This window comes from Rhinopithecus bieti, unplaced genomic scaffold (assembly GCF_001698545.2).
Source record: "Rhinopithecus bieti isolate Rb0 unplaced genomic scaffold, ASM169854v2 scaffold_22, whole genome shotgun sequence".
Lineage (NCBI taxonomy): Eukaryota > Metazoa > Chordata > Mammalia > Primates > Cercopithecidae > Rhinopithecus > Rhinopithecus bieti.
The window spans coordinates 2,275,543-2,297,290 of NW_016803136.1; the positions used below are offsets into that span (position 1 = coordinate 2,275,543).

General features: G+C 43.6%; 1 protein-coding gene across 4 annotated transcripts in view; it reads right to left on the minus strand.

Moving 5' to 3' along the window:
* METTL16 (methyltransferase 16, RNA N6-adenosine) overlaps positions 1-21,748 on the minus strand; it is a 109,055-nt gene that overhangs the window by 11,952 nt on the left and 75,355 nt on the right. For all 4 annotated transcript variants that reach the window (XM_017867081.1, XM_017867090.1, XM_017867067.1 and 1 more), the window contains 2 exons: positions 11,314-11,383; positions 7,639-7,728 (listed from right to left, as the gene is read on the minus strand). In XM_017867081.1, coding sequence (XP_017722570.1) covers positions 7,639-7,728; positions 11,314-11,383 — 160 coding nt within the window. The remainder of the gene's footprint in view (positions 1-7,638; positions 7,729-11,313; positions 11,384-21,748) is intronic.

Consider the following 21,748-nt stretch of genomic DNA (forward strand, 5'->3'; position numbering starts at 1 on the left):
GGAGGGGAGGGGAGGGAAGGAGTGGAAGAAGGAAGGAGGAGTGGAAGAAGGAAGGAGGGAAGGAGGGAGTGGAAGAAGGAAGGAGAGGGATGGGAAAGGAAGGGCGGGGGAGAGGAGGAAAGGAAAAGAAAGGAAAGGAATCGACAAGAACTTGCAACATATTTTATCTTAAAATAGTAATTCCTAACTCTGCTGAAAAAGCCTCTAGAAACAATGACTAACCTGGTACTATCCCTAGTGCCCAGATGAATACCTTTAAATATGACTTCCCAGTAAAATAAACCAGATCTCCTGGGAGAAATGGTTGATTCCAGATCTGAGAGAGGAAAAACTATGATCCTAGAACAACCTGTGATACCAGAAAGCAACGAAGCCATCAAAGACTACAGTGGATATGATAAAAAAGACTTATGAGCCAAGCTGAATAAATTCCCCATGGCCAAAGATGGTGAACTGTACCTCAGTAAAGATAGTAAGTGTAATGAATTGAAAAATATATTTAAAAATCGTAATCCAGAGGGACACAGTGGCTCACGCCTATAATCTCAGCACTTTGGGAGGCAGAAGCAGGAGGATCACTTGAGCCCAGGAGTTCGAGACCAGCCTGGGCAACATAGTAAGAACTCATCTCTATTTAATAAAAAGAAAAAAAAAGGAATCCATGAGTTCGTAAGATGCTACAAAAGAATACCAAACCACCCTCTTTGGTCACTTTTGGAAGATGCTAAGGAACCACCAACTCATTTTTTTTATTTATTTATTTTATTTATTTTTTGAGACGGAGTTTTGCTCTTGTTGCCCAGGCTGGAGTGCAGTGGCGCAATCTCGGCTCACTGCAACCTCTGTCTCCTGGGTTCAAGCGATTTTCCCACCTCAGCCTCCCAAGTAGCTGGGATTACAGGCATGCACCACCACGCCCGGCTAATTTTGTTTTTTTAGTAGAGACAGAGTTTCTCTATGTTGGTCAGGTTGGTCTCGAATTCCCGACCTCAGGTGATCCACTCGCCTTGGCCTCCCAAAGTGCTGGGATTACAGGCATGAGTCACCGCGCTCAGCCAACTCATTATTTTTAAAACTGATAAAGCAAAAGAATGAAACTTTTTTTTTTTTTTTGGAGATGTAGTCTCACAGGCGGAGTGTAGTGGTACAATCTCAGCTCACTGCAACCTCCGCCTCCTGGGTTCAAGCGATTCTCCTGCCTCAGCCTCCCGAGTAGCTGGGACTACACGCATGTACCATCACACCCGGCTAAATCTGTATTTTTAGTAGAGACGAGGTCTCACTATGTTGGCCAGGCTGGTCTCGAACTCCTGACCTCAGGTGATCTACCCGCCTTGGCCTCCCAAAGCGCTAGGATTCCAGGCATGAGCCACTGTGCTCAGCCAAGAATTAAACATTTATCCTGCTTTACTAGATGAACTGTGCTTCAAAGTTACTAATAACTAATAAGAGAAGTTTCCTCTGTATGAAGGGACAAACAGAATTGGAATGTCATTATTTGCAACTCTAAATGAATTAATGAATCTAGGCAATGATCATGAATGACTGCTCACGTCACGAAGGCACAATCTAACATGATGTGCCTCCAGATGGTAGTATATACCACCTACACACACCACCTACACAGTGTTCTTGCTGTCCCTCCCCAAGGAAAAAAAACAAGAATCAACCCTGTATCTGATCAAGTTTTTTTTTTTTTTTTTTTTTTTTTGTGAGGCAGAGTCTCGCTTTGTCGCCCAGGGTGGAGTGCAGTGGCACGATCTCGGTTCACCGGGTTCAAGCGATTCTCCTGTCTCAGCCTCCTGAGTAGCTGGGATTACAGGCATCCGCCACCATGCCTGGCTCATTTTTTTCTATTTTTAGTGGAGACAGGGTTTCACCATGTTGGCCAGGCTAGTCTCAAACTCCTAACCTCAGTTGATCCACCTGCCTCGGCCTCCCAAAGTGCTGGGATTACAGGCATGAGCCACCGTGCCCAGTGCCCCACTCCCTTTTTTTTTAAGACAAGGTCTTGCTCTGTCACCCAGGCTGGAGTGCAGTGGTGCAATCACAGCTCACTGCAGACTCAAACTACTGGGCTCAAGCGATCTTCTCATCTCAGCCTCCCAAGTAGCTGGGACTACAGGCGCATACCACCACTCCTGGCTATTTTTTTTTTTTTGTAGAGACAGAGCTGCTATACCTAAAAATATGCTTCTATCTGTATTTAAAGTTGAATTATCAACTTTAGACAGTTTCAGTTGCCTTAATTCTATTCAGATATATTTTTATATATTTTTTAAAAAATTGAAATATACATACAGAAAAGCATATCTGTTATAAATGTTAAGTCTTAACTTATTCACCAGGAACCCAAATTCCCTCTCATGCTCACTCACCATTACCAACCTCTCTCAGTATCCCGGTTTCTGTCACCACGGGTTGGACCTGTCTGCAGTCTTCAGTATCTGACTTCTTTCATGTAAATTATTAAATTATTATTATTGAGATGGAGTCTCGCTCTTGTCGCCCAGGCTGGAGTGCAGTGGCGCAATCTCGGCTCGCTGCAACCTCTGCCTCCCGGGTTCAAGCAATTCTCCTGCCTCAGCCTCCCGAGTATCTGGGACTACAGGAATGCGCCACCACGCCCAGCTAATTTTTGTATTTTTAGTAGAGACAGGGTTTCACCATGTTGGCCAGGCTAGTCTCAAACTCCTGACCTCAGGTGATCCACCTGCCTCTGCCTCCCAAAATGCTAGGATTACAGGCGTGAGCTGCTGCGCCCAGCCTTTTCGTGTAAATTATGCGTATGGGATTCATTCATATTGTTGTGAAGGCGAGTTCATTCACTGGAACAGAATTACTGTGTAGTTTCCGTCTTCTGAATATACTACAACTTATTTACCGTTTCTACGAGAGACGTTTCAGGTGCTTCTAGTTTAGGGCTATTATGCATACTGTTCCTGACTTTTTGGAGCCTCCAGCAGATGGAGAGTAATCCCATCTACTTCACTCGATTGCTGTCAGGTGGAAATAAAATGAGACTATAATGTATTGAAGTACTCAAACAACAATAAATATTATATCCAGTGCTTCAAATCTACTACATCTACTGGTTCTTGCTCACAATGCTGCTCTTCAATGTAAGTCCTACACCATTCTTTTAAACATTCCACACACATTGGGAGCACCACCCACCTCCCTACAGTCAGACGCTGGCGACTCCCCCTCCGGAAAGCTGTCCTTGACTAGCCCCAGCCTCAGCCATTTCCTTTTCTCAACTCCTGACCACTCTTGCTGCCACCATTCATGTCAACACTCACTCACATGCAAATCTGCATCAATAGCGCTACGTGTTTTTCTTTCCTATAAAACTGATCATTGTAAAGAACAGAAAACAATGTCTGATTTGTTTATTATCACAATGAAGACCACACTTAAGGAGAAAAGTAACTAAGAAGAGGGTCCTAATAAGCTCTGGCTTTGCTCAAGAGCTCAGGCCCCTGGCCATCACATCCATTTGGTAGCATAATGCACAGCCCAGTGCCGTACTGGTTTTCAAACTCTTTCTTTCTTTTTTTTATTTTGAAACCGAGTCTCACTCTGTCATCCAGGCTGGAGGGCAGTAGTGTGACCTTGGCTCACTGTAACCTCCGCCTTGCAGGTTCAAGCGATTGATTCTCCTGCCTCAGTCTCCCCAGTAGCTGGGATTACAGGCGCGCACCACCACGCCCAGCTAACTTTTGTATTTTTAGTAGAGATGGGGTTTCACCATGTTGGCCAGGCTGGACTCAAACTCCTGACCTCAGGTGATCCGCCGCCTCAGCCTCCCACAGTGCTGGGATTATCATCCACCACAGCCAGCCCAAACCACTTCTTAATAGCAGGAGACTTTCAACAAATAAATCAATGCATAAAATTGATAAAAGCAGATGAGCTCTTTAAAATGAGAGGGAGGCCTCAAGTACCAGCCTGATGTCTGCCCGACCCTGGGGCCCCTACACGGCATCCCTCAGCTATGTAACGAGACTGAAAACCTATGGAGAAGGGAGCCAGGCTCTGTCAGGACACCCACCTCCAACACGCACAAAGTTGCCTAATTAATTTGACACTTGTCCTCCATCTGCTCTCCAAAAAGCCCTGTAGTTCTTACTCCCTAGACAGTCACGTCCCAGGCTTAAAGGTAATGTCTTCAATGTAGAGGATCCTTTTTAAGCCCACAGTTCCTGAGCAGTACTCACACCAAGAGTGAACAACTCACTGGGGCTACATTTTCCCCCTTTCCTCTTAACAAATGTCAAACTTCCTTAAAGCAAACCAAAATAAAGCTAAAATAATGCCTTGGGCAATTAGAGGAGCGCTGGAACAAAGAGGTAAGTGGCTTGTTAGAATTCTGCAGAGAACAGTTTGTAGAACACGCGTCCTTATATTCATCATTAGTTGAAATTATGGAACAAAATTCTATCAACATTAGGACCTGTCTTTTTTTGCTAAAATAAATCCAGACAACAGGAATGGGCTGAGTGTGGACACTTGAATCACCAGTGAATTAGAATTTTTCAGCATTCAGCACCAACAGAAACGAGTCAGGAGGCCTGAGATAAGTGAAAACAGAAGTTGCCATAGTAACTTGCACATTTACCCTAAAATGGCGGGAGTGGGGGTGGGGAAATAGGTCAATGTTTCTGCTTAACTAGCTCTATTCCTTGTCTAAAGCAGCATCCTCCTCCTTCCTCACCCCCAACAGGAGCAAGAGGGGGGAAGTCAGATGGGCTTTTCAAAAAACGAGGGTGGGGAGAGAGGTCTAGGAAGAGGGAAGAGAACCAAGAGGACCGCCAAATACAAGCCTCGTGAGTACCCTGGGACGATCCCCTGGGGAAAGCAGTTGCTGATCAAGGGCAGCAGCGCTAAGAAACTGTTGCTGGGTTACTACAAATCAGGAATTGCGTTTTTTCCTGTAGCGGTTGAAGTGCGTCTAATGGAACACTTGGGAGTGCATTATTAGCAGCTTTTGGGGCCGGGGTACTGGTGGGGAGGGAGGAAGAGTCTGGCATGGGCCCTTAGCATTCTGATGGTTGAGAACTAAGAATGGAGCTGAACGATGCCCCAAAACAGAGAAGAGGAGGAGAGGGAAGCTTAGGGGGTTCCTTTTCAAAATAAGCTGGTTTTGTTAACACAGAAGCAGTGCCCTTTACTACGTGGACCTGACATTACTACTCATCCAGGAGGGCCAGGAGAGCCAGGAGGACTCGGTCTCCGAGCTGGTGTGGACTGCCAGGGCACATTATCCGCTCTTCCACCTGCAGTGCCGACCCATGGGGGAGGCGGGTTAAGCAGAAAGCACTTGAAAACAGGTGCCGTTCCACTTTCCTGCAGCTGTGCCTCCTCAGGGCTAACTCAGAGCATTACTAATAATGATTTTAACCATTTGGTGTGAGGGCCCTGGTATTCTAGAAAATGACAGAAAGGATAATCTTTCGGGGTGGTGAGGGCTGTTAAAAAAGAAGCATCTTTTTAAGCAGAGACTATTTCAAACACAAACCTCTAGATACCTTACTGCACTGTCCAGCAGTCTACACTTCAGGGAAAGGGCCATTCAAATGGCACTGGGGAGCGTACTTCAACCCAGCAGCACTTCTAGCTGCAGAGCAGGACAGGCTCAACCTCGAATTTAAGCTCCTGTTTTCAGAAACATGGTAGTATCTGCAAATTGTTCCCTTGTGCTACATGTCTCTACTCCTCTACCCTACAAGAGCAGGGGAAGAGACTCAGACACAGCAACAGGTAAGATGACTTAAGAGACGAAGAGCAGCCAAGAGCTTGGGAGAACAGCACCCAGAACAAGCCTGCTGTAGGGGCTGAGGAGAGACGTAGAGCGGCAGGTGTTGGGTCCCCGCACATACTAAGGAAAGGAAGAGCACGTGCTGAGCAGGGTGTGCAGACGCTTCAGTTGGGAATCTCCAGGCAACAAGAAGCCAGCCACACCTGGGAGGGAACTGTGAGAACCAACAGCGGCTATTCTGTCACTGCCTCTCAGCACTGCCCAGAAAATCATTCAGTCTGGCCAGCTCAGAGGCGGTTTTCCTTTACCTATAGCAGCACTGTGGACAAAGAGACATTTGTGAACAAATCTTTTTTTTTTTTTTTTTTGAGACAGGGTCTCACTCTGTTGCCCCAGGCTGAAGTGCAGAAAGTGCAGTGACATGATTAGGGCTCACTGCAGCCTCCACCTGCCAGGCTCAAGTGATCCTCCCACCTCAGCCTCCCCAGCAGCTGGGACTACAGGCATGTGCCATCAAAATACAAAATTTGTTGTGTATTTTGTAGAGATGGGATTTCACCATGTTGCCTAGGCTGGTTTCCAGCTCCTGAGTTCCAGTGATCAACCCGCCTCGGCCTCCCAAAGTGTTGAAATCACAGGTGGGAGCCACCAGGTCTGGTCACAAATCATTTCTTTAAACTTTTTATTCCAGAAAATGTTCTAGCATACACAAAATAGAAAGAGATAATGATCTATCACCCAGCTTCAAAAATGTTTAACATTCTGGTGCGAATCTGAAAGCCGAGATATAACCCTTCATTAGAATGGTCCCCGAGTGTTACACATCAAAACCTGCAATCCAAAAAGTCAACTTCTGCGTTCTCCAGGAGCCCCAGGAGGCAGCTATTCCAGGACAGCGGCAGTGGTGAGGAAAAGAAAGAGACCTTACTTTCAGTTCTTGAGGAAGATCCACCAGCGTAATTATACCTGCAAAATGTTTCTACAGGTTATGTTACCTGAATTTTTTTTTTTTTTTTTTTTAGACGGAGTCTCGCTCTGTCGCTCAGGCTGGAGTGCAGTGGCCGGATCTCAGCTCACTGGGAGCTCCGCCTCCCGGGTTCACGCCATTCTCCTGCCTCAGCCTCCCGAGTAGCTGGGACTGCAGGTGCCTGCCACCATACCCGGCTAGTTTTTTGTAAGTTTTTTTAGTAGAGATGGGGTTTCACCGTGTTAGCCAGGATGGTCTCAATCTCCTGACCTCGTGATCCGCCTGTCTCGGCCTCCCAAAGTGCTGGGATTACAGGCTTGAGCCACCGCACCCAGCCCTTGTTTTTTTTTTAAATATTTTATTTTTAATACTTTTGAGACAGAGTCTTGCTCTGTGGCCCAGGATGGAGTGCAGTGGCACAATCTCAGCTCACTACAACCTCTGTCTCCTGGGTTCAAGCAATTCTTGTGCCTCAGCCTCCCTAGTAGCTGGGATTACAGGTGTGCACCACCACGTTCAGCTAATTTTTGTATTTTTAGCAGAGACACGGTTTCACCATGTTGGCCAGGCACGTCTCAAACTCTTGGCCTCAAGTTATCCACCCAGCTCAGCCTCCCAAAGTGCTGGAATTACAGGCATAAGCCACCGTGCCCGGCCACATTTTTAATTCCTAAAAGACACGTTTCTGTCTGCTGAGCAAAAATCACTGTGTTGTACAAACTCAGAGGAAGGCTCCACGGTCTCCAGGACCAATCTTCTAGGTGTCTTGGTGACAACCCCTTTCCATTTTGACATAAGTATTTGGGGCAAACTTCAGTTAAACAGGACACTACTGATTCAGTTCACTTATGACTGACCAAGACCCGCCATGTGCTGGCAGGTGGCGAAGCTGAGCGAGGTCTGTACTTACTGGTACTGTTACATCATCATAAAAACTCCAAGCTAAGGCCCATCTCATCGTCCGACCTTGACAGAATTCAGTGTAGGTGACTTTAGGAACCTGAAACCAACAAAGATAGCATCTCATCAAACTGAAATCATTCTACCAAGATGTTTCTGGCTGCTGACTCATGCTATATTATGTTGATCCTTCTTTTTAATCAGCTAACAAACAATATTATCAAACAACAGTTATAGATAGCTACCTAATAATGAATAACTCATCTCTCAATAAAGTTGTTTGTCTCCCATACAACATAAGAGAATTTATAGATGTGACTTAAAGGTTCAAATATATGAACACCAAAAACACAGCTCTTTGGAGAATTATTTGTAATATGACTCAAGTGAGGTTTTTTTTTTTGTTTTTTTTGAGACAGAGTCTCATTCTGTCACTCAGACTGGAGTGCAGTGGTGCGGTCTCGGCTCACTGCAACCTCTGCCTCCCAGATTCAAGCAATTCTCCTGCGTCAGCCTCCCGAGTGGCTGGGATTACAGGTGAGTGCCACCATGTCCAGCTAATTTTTGTATTTTTAGTAGAGACGGGGTTTCACCATCTTGGCCAAGCTGGTCTCGAACTCCTGACCTCGGGCAATCCGCCCACCTTGGCCGCCCAAAGTGCTGAGATGACAGGTGTGAGTCACCATAACTGGCCTCAAGTGATTTTTTGTTTTCTTTTTTAGAAAGAAAGCCAGCTAAAGCCTGGCTAGATACAGACAGGGAATCTCTTTCATCAATCAGAGTTTAAGAAAGGTAAAGAACTAGTTCGTAGCTCTCACAATTTACCCAAGAAACGGTGTTGTGAGGAAAAGAGGAAGAAAGAATAGGACGCCAGAGAGAAACCAGAGACCAGAAACTCTGCTCCTCCCACCGACGTGCGTCTGACGCTTTTGTTGAGAAGTCCTCTGACTCACACCAAACACCAGAAACTGGGAGGAAAGTGGAAGTGGCGGGGGGAGTATTTATTTTATTTAAAAGAAAATTGTTTTGGGAGACAGGGTCTCGCTCTGTCATCCAGACTGCAGTTCAGTGGTGTGATCTTAGCTTGCTGCAACTTTGACTTCCCAGGCTCAATGGATCCTCCCACCTCAGCCTCCTGGGTAGTGGGGACTACAGGCACGCGCCATTATACTTGGCTAATTTTTTGTATTTTTTTGTTGAGATGGGATTTCGCTGTGTTGCCCAGGCTGGTCTTGAATTCCTGGGCTTAAGCAATCTGCCCGCCTCAGCCTCCCAAAGTGCTGTGATGATAGACATGAGCCACTTTGCCCTGCCTGGGAGTACTTACTTGTGATCTGCCTTCTGAAACAGGAGCAGGGGGCTCTACTCTTGTGGAATGTCGGAATGTCATCCTAGTGGGAAGCACACGGGACCGAGACTGTGTTCTGGTGCTGTTCCCCCAGAGCTAACTGCATGGCCCACAACAAAACCTTCAACCTACCTAGCTTGAGTTTCTGGATCTATAAAGGAGTTGAATTTGTCTTAGAGGCATGGTAAAAAATTAAAATTAAAAAAAAATTAAAATAAAAAGGAGTTCGATGTGAGGTCAGTGGTAGATACCAGGTTTTTTGATTTCCGGTTTCTCTCTGACATTCTACTCATCTGTTTTTCTCCACCTTTCTCTGTTATAATTGTCAAAAAAGGCCTTGTTTTAATAATCTATAAAAATATATTTTAGCCCTAAAAATATAGAACTTAGAAAACAAAACAAAAAAAAATTTAGAGTTTTAGAGTATAAAGAAAATTCTATACTCAAAACTACCATCAGAGTAGATACAGGTCAGGTACGTGGGTCACGCCTGTAATCCCAGCGCTTTGGGAGGCCAAGGTGGGAGGATTGCTTGAGGCCAGTAGTTTGAGACCAGCCTGGGCAATAAAGCAAGACCCTATGTTTATAAAAAATAAGGATTACTTGAGTGCAGGAGTTTGAGACCAGTCTGGGCAACACAGAGAGACCTTGTTTCTACTAAAGATTTAAAAATTAGCTGGGCGTGGTGGTGCGTGCCAACAGTCCCAGCTACTTGGGAGGCTGAAGTGGGAGGATTGCTTGAGCCTAGAAGTTTGAGGTTGCAGCAAACTATGATCATGCAACCACACTACAGTCTGGTTGACAGAGCAAGACCCCATCTTTTTTTTTTTTGGAGATGGAGTCTAGCTGTGTCACCAGGCTGCAGTGCAGTGGCACGATCTCAGCTCACTGCAACCTCTGCCTCCCAGGTTCAAGTGATTCTCTATCTCAGCCTCCTGAGTAGCTGGGACAACAGGTGCCCAGCACCATGCTCGGCTAATTTTTGTATTTTTAGTAGAGATGGGGTTTCACGATGTTGCCCAGGATGGTCTCGATCTCTTGACCTTGTGATCCGCCTACATCGGCCTCCCAAAGTGCTGGGATTACAGGCATGAGCCACTGCGCCTAGCCCGACCCCATTTCTTAAAAAAAAAAAAAGAAAAAAGTAGATATATGAAAAATAACCTCAAGATGGACTAAAGACTAGAATGTAATACCTGAAAGTATACAAAATACTAGAAGACTTGGTTCCAAAGGAAAAGAAATCATTAGGTGGGGTACAATGGTGCACACCTGTAATCCCAGCACTTTGGGAGGCTGAGGTGAGAGGACTGCTTGAGCCCAGGAGTTTGAGACCAGCCTGGGCAGCACGGCAAGACCCTATCACTACTAAAGAAAAAAAAAATAGCTAGGGATGGTGCCATGTGCCTAGAGTCCCAGCTACTCAGGAGGCTGAGGCGGGAGGATGGGTTGAGCCCAGGAGGTCAAGGTTGCAGTGAGTCATGATCCCACCACTGTCTCCAGCCTGGGAACAGAGCTAGACCTGGTCAAAAAAAAAAAAGAAAAGAAAAGAAAAGAAAAGATATCTAGACTTGAATTAACTTAAGTATCCATCAACAGAGGATTGGATTAAAAAAAAATGTAGTATACACATACAAAATGGAATACTATTCAGCCATAAAGAAGAATGAAATTGTGTCTTCAGAAACATGGATAGAACTGGAGGCCATTATCTTTTTTTTTTTTGAGACGGAGTCTGTCTGGAGACAGCCTGTGTCCAGCCTGTTGCCCAGGCTGGAGTGCAATGGTGCAATCTTGGCTCACTGCAAGCTCCGCCTCCCAGGTTCATGCCATTCTCCTGCCTCAGCCTCCCAAGTAGCTAGGACTACAGGCACCCACCACCACACCCGGCTAATTTTTTTGTATTTTTAGTAGAGACGGGGTTTCACCATGTTAGCCAGGATGGTCTCAATCTCCTAACCTCGAGATCCACCTGCCTCGGCCTCCCAAAGTGCTGGGATTACAGGCATGAGCCACTGCGCCCAGCCAGCTGGAGGCCATTACCTTAAGTGAAACGACTGAGACATAGAAAGACAAACACCACATGTTCTTACCTCTAAGTACGAGTTAAATAATGTGTACACACGGAAGCAAAGTATGGAATGATGGACGAATGAAGACTTGTGGTTGGGGAGTGGGAGACCAGGTGATGGGAGGTTGCTTAATTGTTCCAGTGATAGTTACACTGAAGGCCCTGACTTCACCACAATGCAATATATCAATGTAGCAAAACTGTGCTTGTGCCCCACGGATACAAAGAAAAGTAGCTACGTGAGAACAGTAATGACGAAGCCTCACCCCTTGTATGCGAAGCTCTTCCTTCAGAGGTGCCAGGCTGCATTTCTTTCCCAGCATACAGCTATACCATCTAGGGGAAAAAAAAAATCGGACAAGTAAATACTGTTTATGCGGTTAAATTTTTAAACTAAGCATTATTCAAGTGAGTAAGATGAGAACAGTAACAAACAAACACTGAGTAAGGTCACAAGTGAAAAATAACAAGAACTGCATATAATGTATTTAGACAAAGACCAAATCTAATGATGGAAAACAAGCCCAAGGCAACTTAATAAAAAAATATATATATATATAAATGCACTTAGCCTCTCCAGTGCTTCAGGGCTATATATTAAATATTTGAGTAAAGCAGTCTCATCTGTCATGCTTACAATGAAGGCCGTTTAGCTCTAGGACAGAAATTAGAAAATAAAGAACAACAAAAACATCATACTAAGAGAACTTATAAGATCCAGCATGAACCTGTATTGTGAGATGTCCTCATCTGCAAGTAATTTAACGATAGATAATGAGTTTCAACAGATCATGAAATCAATTCTAGAGTAAAAACAAATCCAGAAGAAGGAATGTGGAGAAGTTGGACTGAACTGATTAAAAGGTAAAGAGACAGAATGTATTTCTTCTGATTATTCTAAAAAGTTCGTAAAGGACCTCTGCTTCAGCCCATGAAAGATGAGTTGCTACAGGAATTGCTCTTCCGCCATACACAACCAGGAAACTGGACAAAACACATAAAAGAGCTGTTTTTCAGACACTGGACAATTGGCAGTGCAGACCTACGGTCCCAGAAACAAACGAGGTGAGCCTGCATTTGCTAGTGCTTCCTGCTTGAAGGAAATTCCCAGACTGCAGTACAGGGAAAAGAAATTCAAACATAGTCCAACCTCTTGCTGAGTTGATGAGACACAGACCGAAGGTCACAGGTGCTGACGGAGTTAATGATTTGTAAAGCAAATGAACAAGAGCAAATGAAACCCAAGTAAGAAGAAGAAAGGAAAAAAAAAAAATAAAGATTAGAGCAGAAACTGAGGAAAGAGAAAACAAACAATGGAGAAGAATAATGAAATCAAGAGCTGGTTCTTTGAAAACAAATTTTCTTGTAGTCAAGAAAAAAAGAAGACGCGAACTCCCAGTATCAGAACTGAAAGGGGACGTCCCACAGATCCTACAGGTATTAAAGGATGTGAAGAGAGTATAGAACAACTTTTTGCCAATAAATTTCACAACTTTGATGAAACAAATTCCTTCAAAAACACCAACTACCCAAGATTACTCAAGAAGAAATAGATAACTTGAATAGGTTTTTTTTTTTTTCTTTTTTGAGATAGAGTCTTGCTCTGTTGCCCAGGCTGGAGTGCACTGGCACGATCTGGACTCTCTGCCACCTCCGCCTCCTGGGCTCAAGCGATTTTCCTGCCTCAGCCTCCCAAGTAGCTGAAATTACATGTGTGTGCCACCAGGCCCAGCTAATTTTTTTGTTATTGAGATGGAGTCTCACTCTGTCGCCCAGGCTGGAGTACAGCGGCGCAGTCTCCACTCATTGCAACCTCCGCCTCCCGGGCTCAAGTGATTTTCCTGCCTCAGCCTCCTGAGTAGTTGGGATTAAAAGCGTGCGCCACCACACCCTCCTAATTTTCTTTTGCATTTTTAGTACAGACAGCATTTCACCATGTTGGCCAGGCTGGTCTCAAACTCCTGACCTCAGGTGATTCACCCACCTCAGCCTCCCTAAGTGCTGGAATTACAAGCATGAGCCACCATGCCTGACAAAGAAATAGATAACTTGAATAGTTCTCTATCAATTAAAGAAATTGAATTTGTATTAAAAACTTTCCAGACCCAAGTCACTTCACTAGTGAATTCTGCTAAACATTTAAGGAAGAAAAAATATTAATTCTATGCAAACTCTTCCAAAAAATTTTACAAGAGGGAACACTTCCCAACTCATAAGGCCAGTATTTATTTATTTTTATTTATTTATTTTGAGACAGACTCTCACTCTGTCGCCCAGGCTGGAGTGCAGTGGCACGATCTCGGCTCACTGCAAGCTCCACCTCCTGGGTTCATACCATTCTCCTGCCTCAGCCTCCCGAGTAGCTGGGATTACAGGCACCTGCCACCATGCCTGGCTAATTTTTTGTATTTTCGGTAGAGACGGGATTTCACAGTGTTAGCCAGGATGGTCTTGATCTCCTGACCTCATGATCCACCCGCCTCGGCCTCCCAAAGTGTTGGGATTACAGGCGTGAGCCACCACACCAGGCCAGTATTACATCGACAAATCATATCAGTTCTTACAATGATAAGAAAACTGTAGGCCAGGCGTGGTGGCTCACGCCTGTAATCCCAGCACTTTGGGAGGCTGAGGCAGGCGGATCATGAAGTCAGGAGATCGAGACCATCCTGGCTAACACGGTGAAACCCCATCTCTACCGAAAATACAAAAAATTAGCCAGGCGTGGTGGTGGGCACCTGTAGTCCCAGCTACTCGGGAGGCTGAGGCAGGAGAAAGGCGTGAACCCGGGAGGTGAAGCTTGCAGTGAGCCGAGATCGCGCCACTGCACTCCAGCCTGGGTGACACAGCGAGACTCCATCTCAAAAAAAAAAAAAAGAAAACTATAGACCAGGTAGCCTTCATGAACATAAGATATAAACATCCTTAACAAGGGAGGGTGGACTGGGAAAAGGGAAGATGTTGGTGAAAGGGCACAAAGTTTCAGCCAGACAGCAGGAATAAGTTTTAGGTTTTAGCATAGCCTGGTGACTATAGTCAAAAATTACATATTACATATTTCAAAATTGCTAAAAGATTAGACAAAATGTTCTCACCACACAAAAAATTACGTGGGAGAATATGTTAGTTTGATTGAATCATTTAACAATAAACACATATAATCATGAGTCACATGAGGACATCTCAGTAACAGATGGCACTTACAACAGTGGGTCCTATAAGATTAAAATGGAGTTGAGGCCGGGCATGGTGGCTCACGCCTTTCATCCCAGCATTTTGGGAGGCTGAGGCGGCAGATCACTTGAGGCCAAGAGCTGAAGACCATCCTGGCCAACATGGTGAAACCCCATCTCTGCTAAAAACACAAAAATTAGCCAAGTGTGGGGGTGGGCACCTGTAATCCCAGCTACCCAGGAGGCTGAGGCAGGGAAATAGTTTGAGCCGCAGAGGCGGAGCTTGCAGTGAACGGAGATCGCACCACTGCACTCCAGCCTGGGCGACGGAGTGAGACTCTGTCTCAAAATAGAATGAAGTAAAATAAAATAAAATACATTAAATATAACGAAGTTGAAAAAGTCCTATTGCCTGGTGATGTCGTAGCTGTTGTAACATCGTGGCTCAATTTTTAAAAGTAAAGTATAGTTAAATGTACAGTGTTTATAAAGTCTAAGTACTATACAGTGATGTTCTAGGCCTTCATATTCACTCACCACTCTCTCACTGACTCACCCAGAGCAGCTTCTAGTCCTGCAAGCTCCACTCATGGTAAGTGCCCTACACAGGTGAACCCCTTTTTTTTTCTTTTTTGTTTTTTAAGGGTTGTGCTCCTTCCTACATATATAAAGAATACGTGCCGGGCATGGTGGCTCACGCCTGTAATCCCAGCACTTTGGAGGCCGAGATGGGTGGATCACTGGAGGTCAGGAGTTTGAGGCCAACCTGGCCAACATGGCAAAACCCCACCTCTACTGAAAATACAAAAATTAGGTGTGGTGGCACACGCCTGTAATCCTAGCTACTCAGGAGGTTGAGACAGGAGAATTGCTTGAACCCGAGAGGCAGAGTCACAGTGAGCTGAGATGATGCCACTCCACTCCAGTCTGGGCAACAGAGCAAGACTTTGTCTTAAAAAAATTTGTTTTAATTAATTTAAAAAATAATAAAAGGTATATTAAAAAAGGTTTAAAAATCCTTAATAAGATACTAGTAAATTTAATCCAGCAATATATAAAAAGAATAATACATTATAACCAAGGGGCATTTACTCCAAGAATGCAAGGCTGGTTCAATATTCAAAAATCAATATATATAAGTCACTATATTAATGGACTAAAAGGAAAACCACATTATCACCTCAATAGACATAGAAAAGCATTTGGAAAAGTCAACACTTTTCATGACAAAACTCATCATTCATGATAAAAACTCTAAACAGACTAGAAATAGAAGAAAACTTCCTCAACCTACTAAAGTGAATCTAAGAAACAAACAAACAAAACCCCCAAACCAAAAAACTCTACTACAGCCAACATCATAATGGTCAAAGTATGATAAAACTGCCCTAAGATTGGGAATGACGCAAGACGGCCACTCTTCACCACTTCTATTCAAAATTGTGCTGGAGATCCTTGTCGGTACAGTAAGGCAAGAAAAAGAAATAAAACGCATACAAACTGAAACGAAAGAAATAACACTGACTATACTTCTGCCTTTGCATCACAGAAGACATGATCTTCTAGGCAGAAAATTCCATGAAATCTAGGAAAAACCTATTAGAACTAATAAGTGAGTTCAGCAAGGCCACAGAATAAAAGGTCAACATAACATCAATTGTTGGGGCCAGGTGCAGTGGCTCACTCATGTAATCCCAGCACTTCAGGAGGCCAAGGCAGGTGGATCATCTGGGGTCAGGAGTTCGAGACCAGCCTGGCCAATAGGGTGAAACCCTGCCTCTATTAAAAAATACAAAAATTAGCTGGGCGTGATGGCAGGAGCCTGTAATCCCAGGTACTCAGGAGGCTGAAGCAGGAGAATTGCTTGAATATGGGAGGTGGAGGTTGCAGTGAGCTGAGATCACACCACTACATTCTAGCCTGGGTGACAGAGCAAGACTCCGTCTCAATCAATCAATCAATCAATAAAAATTTTTAAAAAATCAAATTTCGGTAAAAAAGAAAGATAAAAGTGACTAAAAAGTAAAATACTAATGGCCGGGTGCCGTGGCTCATGCCTGTAATCCCAGCACTTTGGTAGGCTGAGGCAAGCGGATCATGAGGTCAAGAGATCGAGACCATCCTGGCTAACACGGTGAAACCCCGTCTCTACTAAAAAAATACAAAAAACTAGCTGGGCGAGGTGGCGGGCGTCTGTAGTCCCAGCTACTCGGAAGGCTGAGGCAGGAGAATGGCGTGAACCCGGGAGGCAGAGCTTGCAGTGAGCTGAGATCCGGCCACTGCACTCCAGTCTGGGCGACAGAGCGAGACTCCATCTCAAAAAAAAACAAAAAACAAAAAAAAAATACAAAAATTAGCTGGGTGTGGTGACACGCACCTGTAGTCCCAGCTACCCGGGAGGCTGAGGCAGGAGAATCGCTTGAACCTGGGAGGCGGAGGTTGCAGTGAGCCAAGATCACGCCACTGCACTCCAGCCTGGTGACAGAGCCAGACTCCGTCTCAAAAAAAAAAAAAAGGAAAGTAAAATACTAATAAATCAACTGTATTTTCTTAGAGTAGCAATACATAATTTAGAAATTAAAATTGTAAAATGCCATTTATGGTAGCATGAAAATACATAAAATACTTAGGAATAAAATTCGTATAATGTGTGTAAAGAAAACTACAAAGCACTGCTGAAAGATAAGACCTAAATAAATGAACAGCTAAACCAGGTTGGAATGGAAGACTCATTATTGTTAAGGTATCAGTTCTTTCCAACTTAACCTATACATTCAACACAATCCCAACCATAAATTTTCATGGAAATTGATAAACTGATGCTGAAATTTATATGGAAATGCAAAAGATTTCAACTAGCTAAAACAAATGTTTTTCCATAAAGACAGGGTATCACTATGTTGCACAGGCTGGTCTCAAACTCCTGCATGCAAGCAGTCCTCCTGCCTCAGTCTCCCAACATGCTGGGATTACAGGTGTGAGTCACCATGTCTGGCTGAAAACAATTTTGAAAAAAACTAACCAAGATAGAGGATGTTCACTGCCGGATTTCAAGACTTCTATAAAGCTATGATAATTCAGATCATATGGTACTGGCATAAGATAAGACACAGATTAACAGAATGGAACAGAGTTCAGAAATAACTCACTTATAAGGTCAGTTGATTTTAAACAAAGGCCCTTAAAAGTTCAAAATTGTGCTCTTTAAAAGAGATTTATGCCGGGCGCGGTGGCTCAAGCCTGTCATCCCAGCACTTTGGGAGGCCTAGGCGGGTGGATCACGAGGTCAGGAGATCACGACCATCCTGGCTAACATGGTGAAACCCCGTCTCTACTAAAAACACAAAAAATTAGCCAGGCATGGTGGCGGCGCCTGTAGTCCCAGCTACTCGGAAGCTGAGGCGTGAGAATGGCGTGAACCCGGGAGGCGGAGCTTGCAGCGAGCCGAGATGGCGCCACTGCACTCCAGCCTGGGCGACACAGCGAGACTCCGTCTCAAAAAAAAAAAAAAAAAAGATTTATAAAAATGCAAAGGCAACTATAGACTGGGAGGAAATACTTGCAAAACACATTTGACAATGGACTGTACTCAGAATCTATAAAGAACGACCAGTCAGTAAGATTAATAAACCAATAAAAAGGAGATACGGGAATGACCAATAAGCACACGCGGATGCTTCCTATCACCAGCCACCAGAGAAATGCAGATTCCAACCATAATGAGAGACCACTACCCACCCATGAGAACAGATACATTTTCAAAAGGTGACAACAGTACCAAATGGTGTCAACGGAAACTCCCAGATATTGCTGGTGGGAATGCAAAATACTGTACAGTCACTTGGAAAAGCAGCTTCTTACAAAGTTAAACATATACTTACAACAGGACCAGGAGTCCCACTCTCAGGTATTTACTTCGGATGGAGGAAAATTTAATTACACAGAAAAAATTATAAGCAAATGTTCAGTTTTATTCCTACTGGTCAAATCCTGGAAATGACCCAAATGTCCATCAACTGGCAAATGGATGAACAAACTGTGGTATCCTCAGCCTATTTAGCAACAAAAGGGACTGGCCACTGACACAATAAAAGCATGGATAGGCTACATGAAAGAAACCAGACAATCAAAACCTGCATTTTCTATGCCTCCGTTTGTATGAAAAGTCTAGAACACACAAAACTGTTGGGACAGAAAGTACATCAGGGCTACAGGGAGCTGGAAGCAGAGTGTGGACAGACTGCAGAGGGGAACAGGAAACTTTTTAGGATGATGGAAATGTTCCACATTTGTCTAAACTCATCCAACTGCACACATAAATGGGAGTCACTTAAGTTTACCTCAGAATGACTGACTGAAACATATACATGTGGTTATCTTATACCTTCAAATGCACATAAAATAAGAGTTAACAATATTGTAATGTTTTACACGTTTCCTTCTTATTTTATAACAATTTAGCCAAACTAACAATACATATTCCGTCTCCTGCTTTTCTCACTGAGCATTATAATCACCTGTGTCACAAAATTCACCTAATCGCATTAAAAGGGAAATTTCAGATTAAGGGATATACATTCAATATTTAATTGTTTATATACAAAATGCCTACTACGAAGATGAATTTTCAAGTGACTAAAATTCTAAGAGAATTTAAGAGTCTCTAAAATCACAAATTAGGTTAAAACTGTATGAAACTGACCTGACATTTTTTTATATATCAAAAACTATTTATACGGTCAAAAACTGTTGAAGATTTGGCCAACCCTGGTATTCCTCAACCTCCATCCACATTTAAATAACATATGAAAAATCTAATTATTTTAAAGTATCGAAAAATGCTATATGTTAGAAAATAGTGGGCATCAACAATATTTTATTCTTGATTGTGAATTCAACACGAGTGGACTGCAGCCTATTTTTGTTTAGGCAGATCCCTTTTTCCCTTTGAAAATAAAGGAAACTTAATTGGTTAGCTAAACTAACTGTAAACAAACTGTAAAGTATTTAAATGGATAATAAATTTTCATTTGGTTTAAAATGTTTAGAAGAAAAATAGTATGTTCCCTTTAAGAAACTATTGTCAGGCACAGTGGCTCACACCTGTAATCCCAGCACTCTGGGAAGCCAAGGCAGGAGGATCACTTGGGGTCAGGAGTTCGAGACCAGCCTGGCCAACATGGGGAAACCCTGTCTCTATTAAAAAATACAAAAAAAAATTAGCTGGGCATGGTGGTGCACATCTGTAGTCCCAGTTACTCAGGAGGCTGAGGCAGGAGAATCGCTTGAACCGAGGAGGTGGAGGTTGCAGTGAGCTGAGATCGTGGCACTGCCCTCCAGCCTGGGTGACAGAGGTAGACTCTGTTTCAAAAAAAAAAACAGAAAAGAAAGTGTATAAATGGAGGAATCATTAACCAGGAATTTAAAGCCTTGGGTATGTTAGGAACAAGATGAAGTAAGAGAAATAAGGAGCAATTAGTGCTGACACAACAACAGCATAAAACAGGTTAATTAACTTTCCTTTAAAACTAGCATTCCTGAACAGATTAAATAGATTAGAGCTATCAGAAGCCAAGAAACGGCCTAGAACAACAAAGAAAGATACTGGCTGGGTTTGGTGGCTCACATCTGTCATCCCACCACTTTGGGAGGCCGAGGTGGGTGGATCACTTGAGCCCAGGAGTTCAAGACCATCCTGGGCAACATGGCAAGATCCCATCTCTTACAAAAAATAGCTGGGCATGGTGGTGCATGCCTGTGACCCCAGCTACTGGGGGGCTGAGGTGGTAGGATTGCTTGAGCCTGGGAGGTCAGGGCTGCAGTGAGCAGTGATTGCGCCACTGCACCCCAGCCTGGATGACAAAGCAAGCCCTTGTCTCAAAAAAAAAAAAAAAAAAAAAAAAAAAAAAAAAAAGATACTCTAAGGTTCTTCAGGAGAGGAAGGAAAAGAAATATTTAGAAGACAAGAAAGGCCAGTAAGAGTTAAACATGCCACTGACAATTAACAGACACTTGGGAGGGAGTTCCTATTTCTTTTAACCTGTGCACTAAATTGAATACCACACAGCGAATCATTTCAGATTGAATGTCATATATACACTGTTTACAGCAACAGTTGTATTTGTTATGGAAAAAGCAGAAGTCACTGGATGTGGTAAAAATCCTATTTTAGCTGCACATTTAAAATATGCCTACCCACTAGATCCTAGCTACTCTCAACAGGCATCTTGTGACAACTAATCAAAATGCAAGTGGAAAAAAAATGAAGAAAAGGAAGATCTAGTCACCCAAGAGACTTTGAATCCATTAAACTATTTTAATGATGAAAATAGCACTCTACTTATTACAACATTTAGGAATTCCTCTGAGATGGTAGGTTTCAAGAAAAATTATTTTGAAATACTTTCAAACTTCCAGAAGAGTTGCAAGATTTGTGCAAATGACTCCAGTATACCCTTCACCCAGATTCACCAATTACATCTTCCTTCATTTACCCATTCTGTGTGTGTTTTTTCCTAAGCTGTTTGAGAACTAGCTACAGACATCACCATGTCTCATTAACTGTAATATTTTGGCATGTTCATTTTAAAAGCACGTATTGTTTTTTGTTTTTTGTGGTTTTTCTTAGACATTTTGTTTAGACAGAGGCTCACTCTGTCTCCCAGGCTGGAGTGCAGTAGTACAATCTCAGCTCACTGCAACCTCCGCCTCCGAGGCTCAAGCGGTTCTCCTGCCTCAGCCTCCAGAGTAGCTGGGATTACAGGTGCGCGCCAACACAACAGGCTAATTTTTGTATGTTTCCTAGAGACGGGGTTTCACCATGTTGGCCAGGCTGGTCTTGAACTCCTGACCTCAGGTGATCTGCCCTCCTCGGCCTCCCAAAGTGCTGGGATTACAGGTGTGAGCCACTGCGCCTGGCAGAAACAAGTGTATTCATTTTTGTAACCACAGAAGAATTATCAAATTGCTAAAACTTAACACTCATTCAATACTATTATCTGGACTACAGTCCACACTTAAATTTCACCTGTTTATCCCAATTTTCTCCCTGATGCAGGGCCCATTAGGATTGTGAATTCCGTGTACTTGTCACGTCTCTTTAGCCTCCTTCAATCTGGAATAGTTCCTCAGTCTTCTTTTACTCTCAGGACCTTGATGTTTTTGAGGAGCTGTTTTTACAAAATCCCTCAATTCGGTGTGTCTGAAGTTTCCATGTCGTTAGATTCAGATTACGCATTTTTGGCATGAAGAGCACGGAGGTGCTGCTTGTCCTTCCAGGTACATCACATCAGGAGATGAGCACACAGCAAACTCTGTTTACTCTGTAAACTCCTGCGTTTCTCTTTGTAATTGTAAGTAACCTAAAAGGGGGGGGTGGTTCTTTGAAACTAGGTAATTATCCTGTTCCTTTTCAAATTTCCCCTCGCCAATTGTTTCACGAATCAATTATTACTATGATTGTTGCAAAATCTGAGAGCCTCTAAAATCACAAATTAGGTTAAAACTGTATGAAACTGACATTTTATAC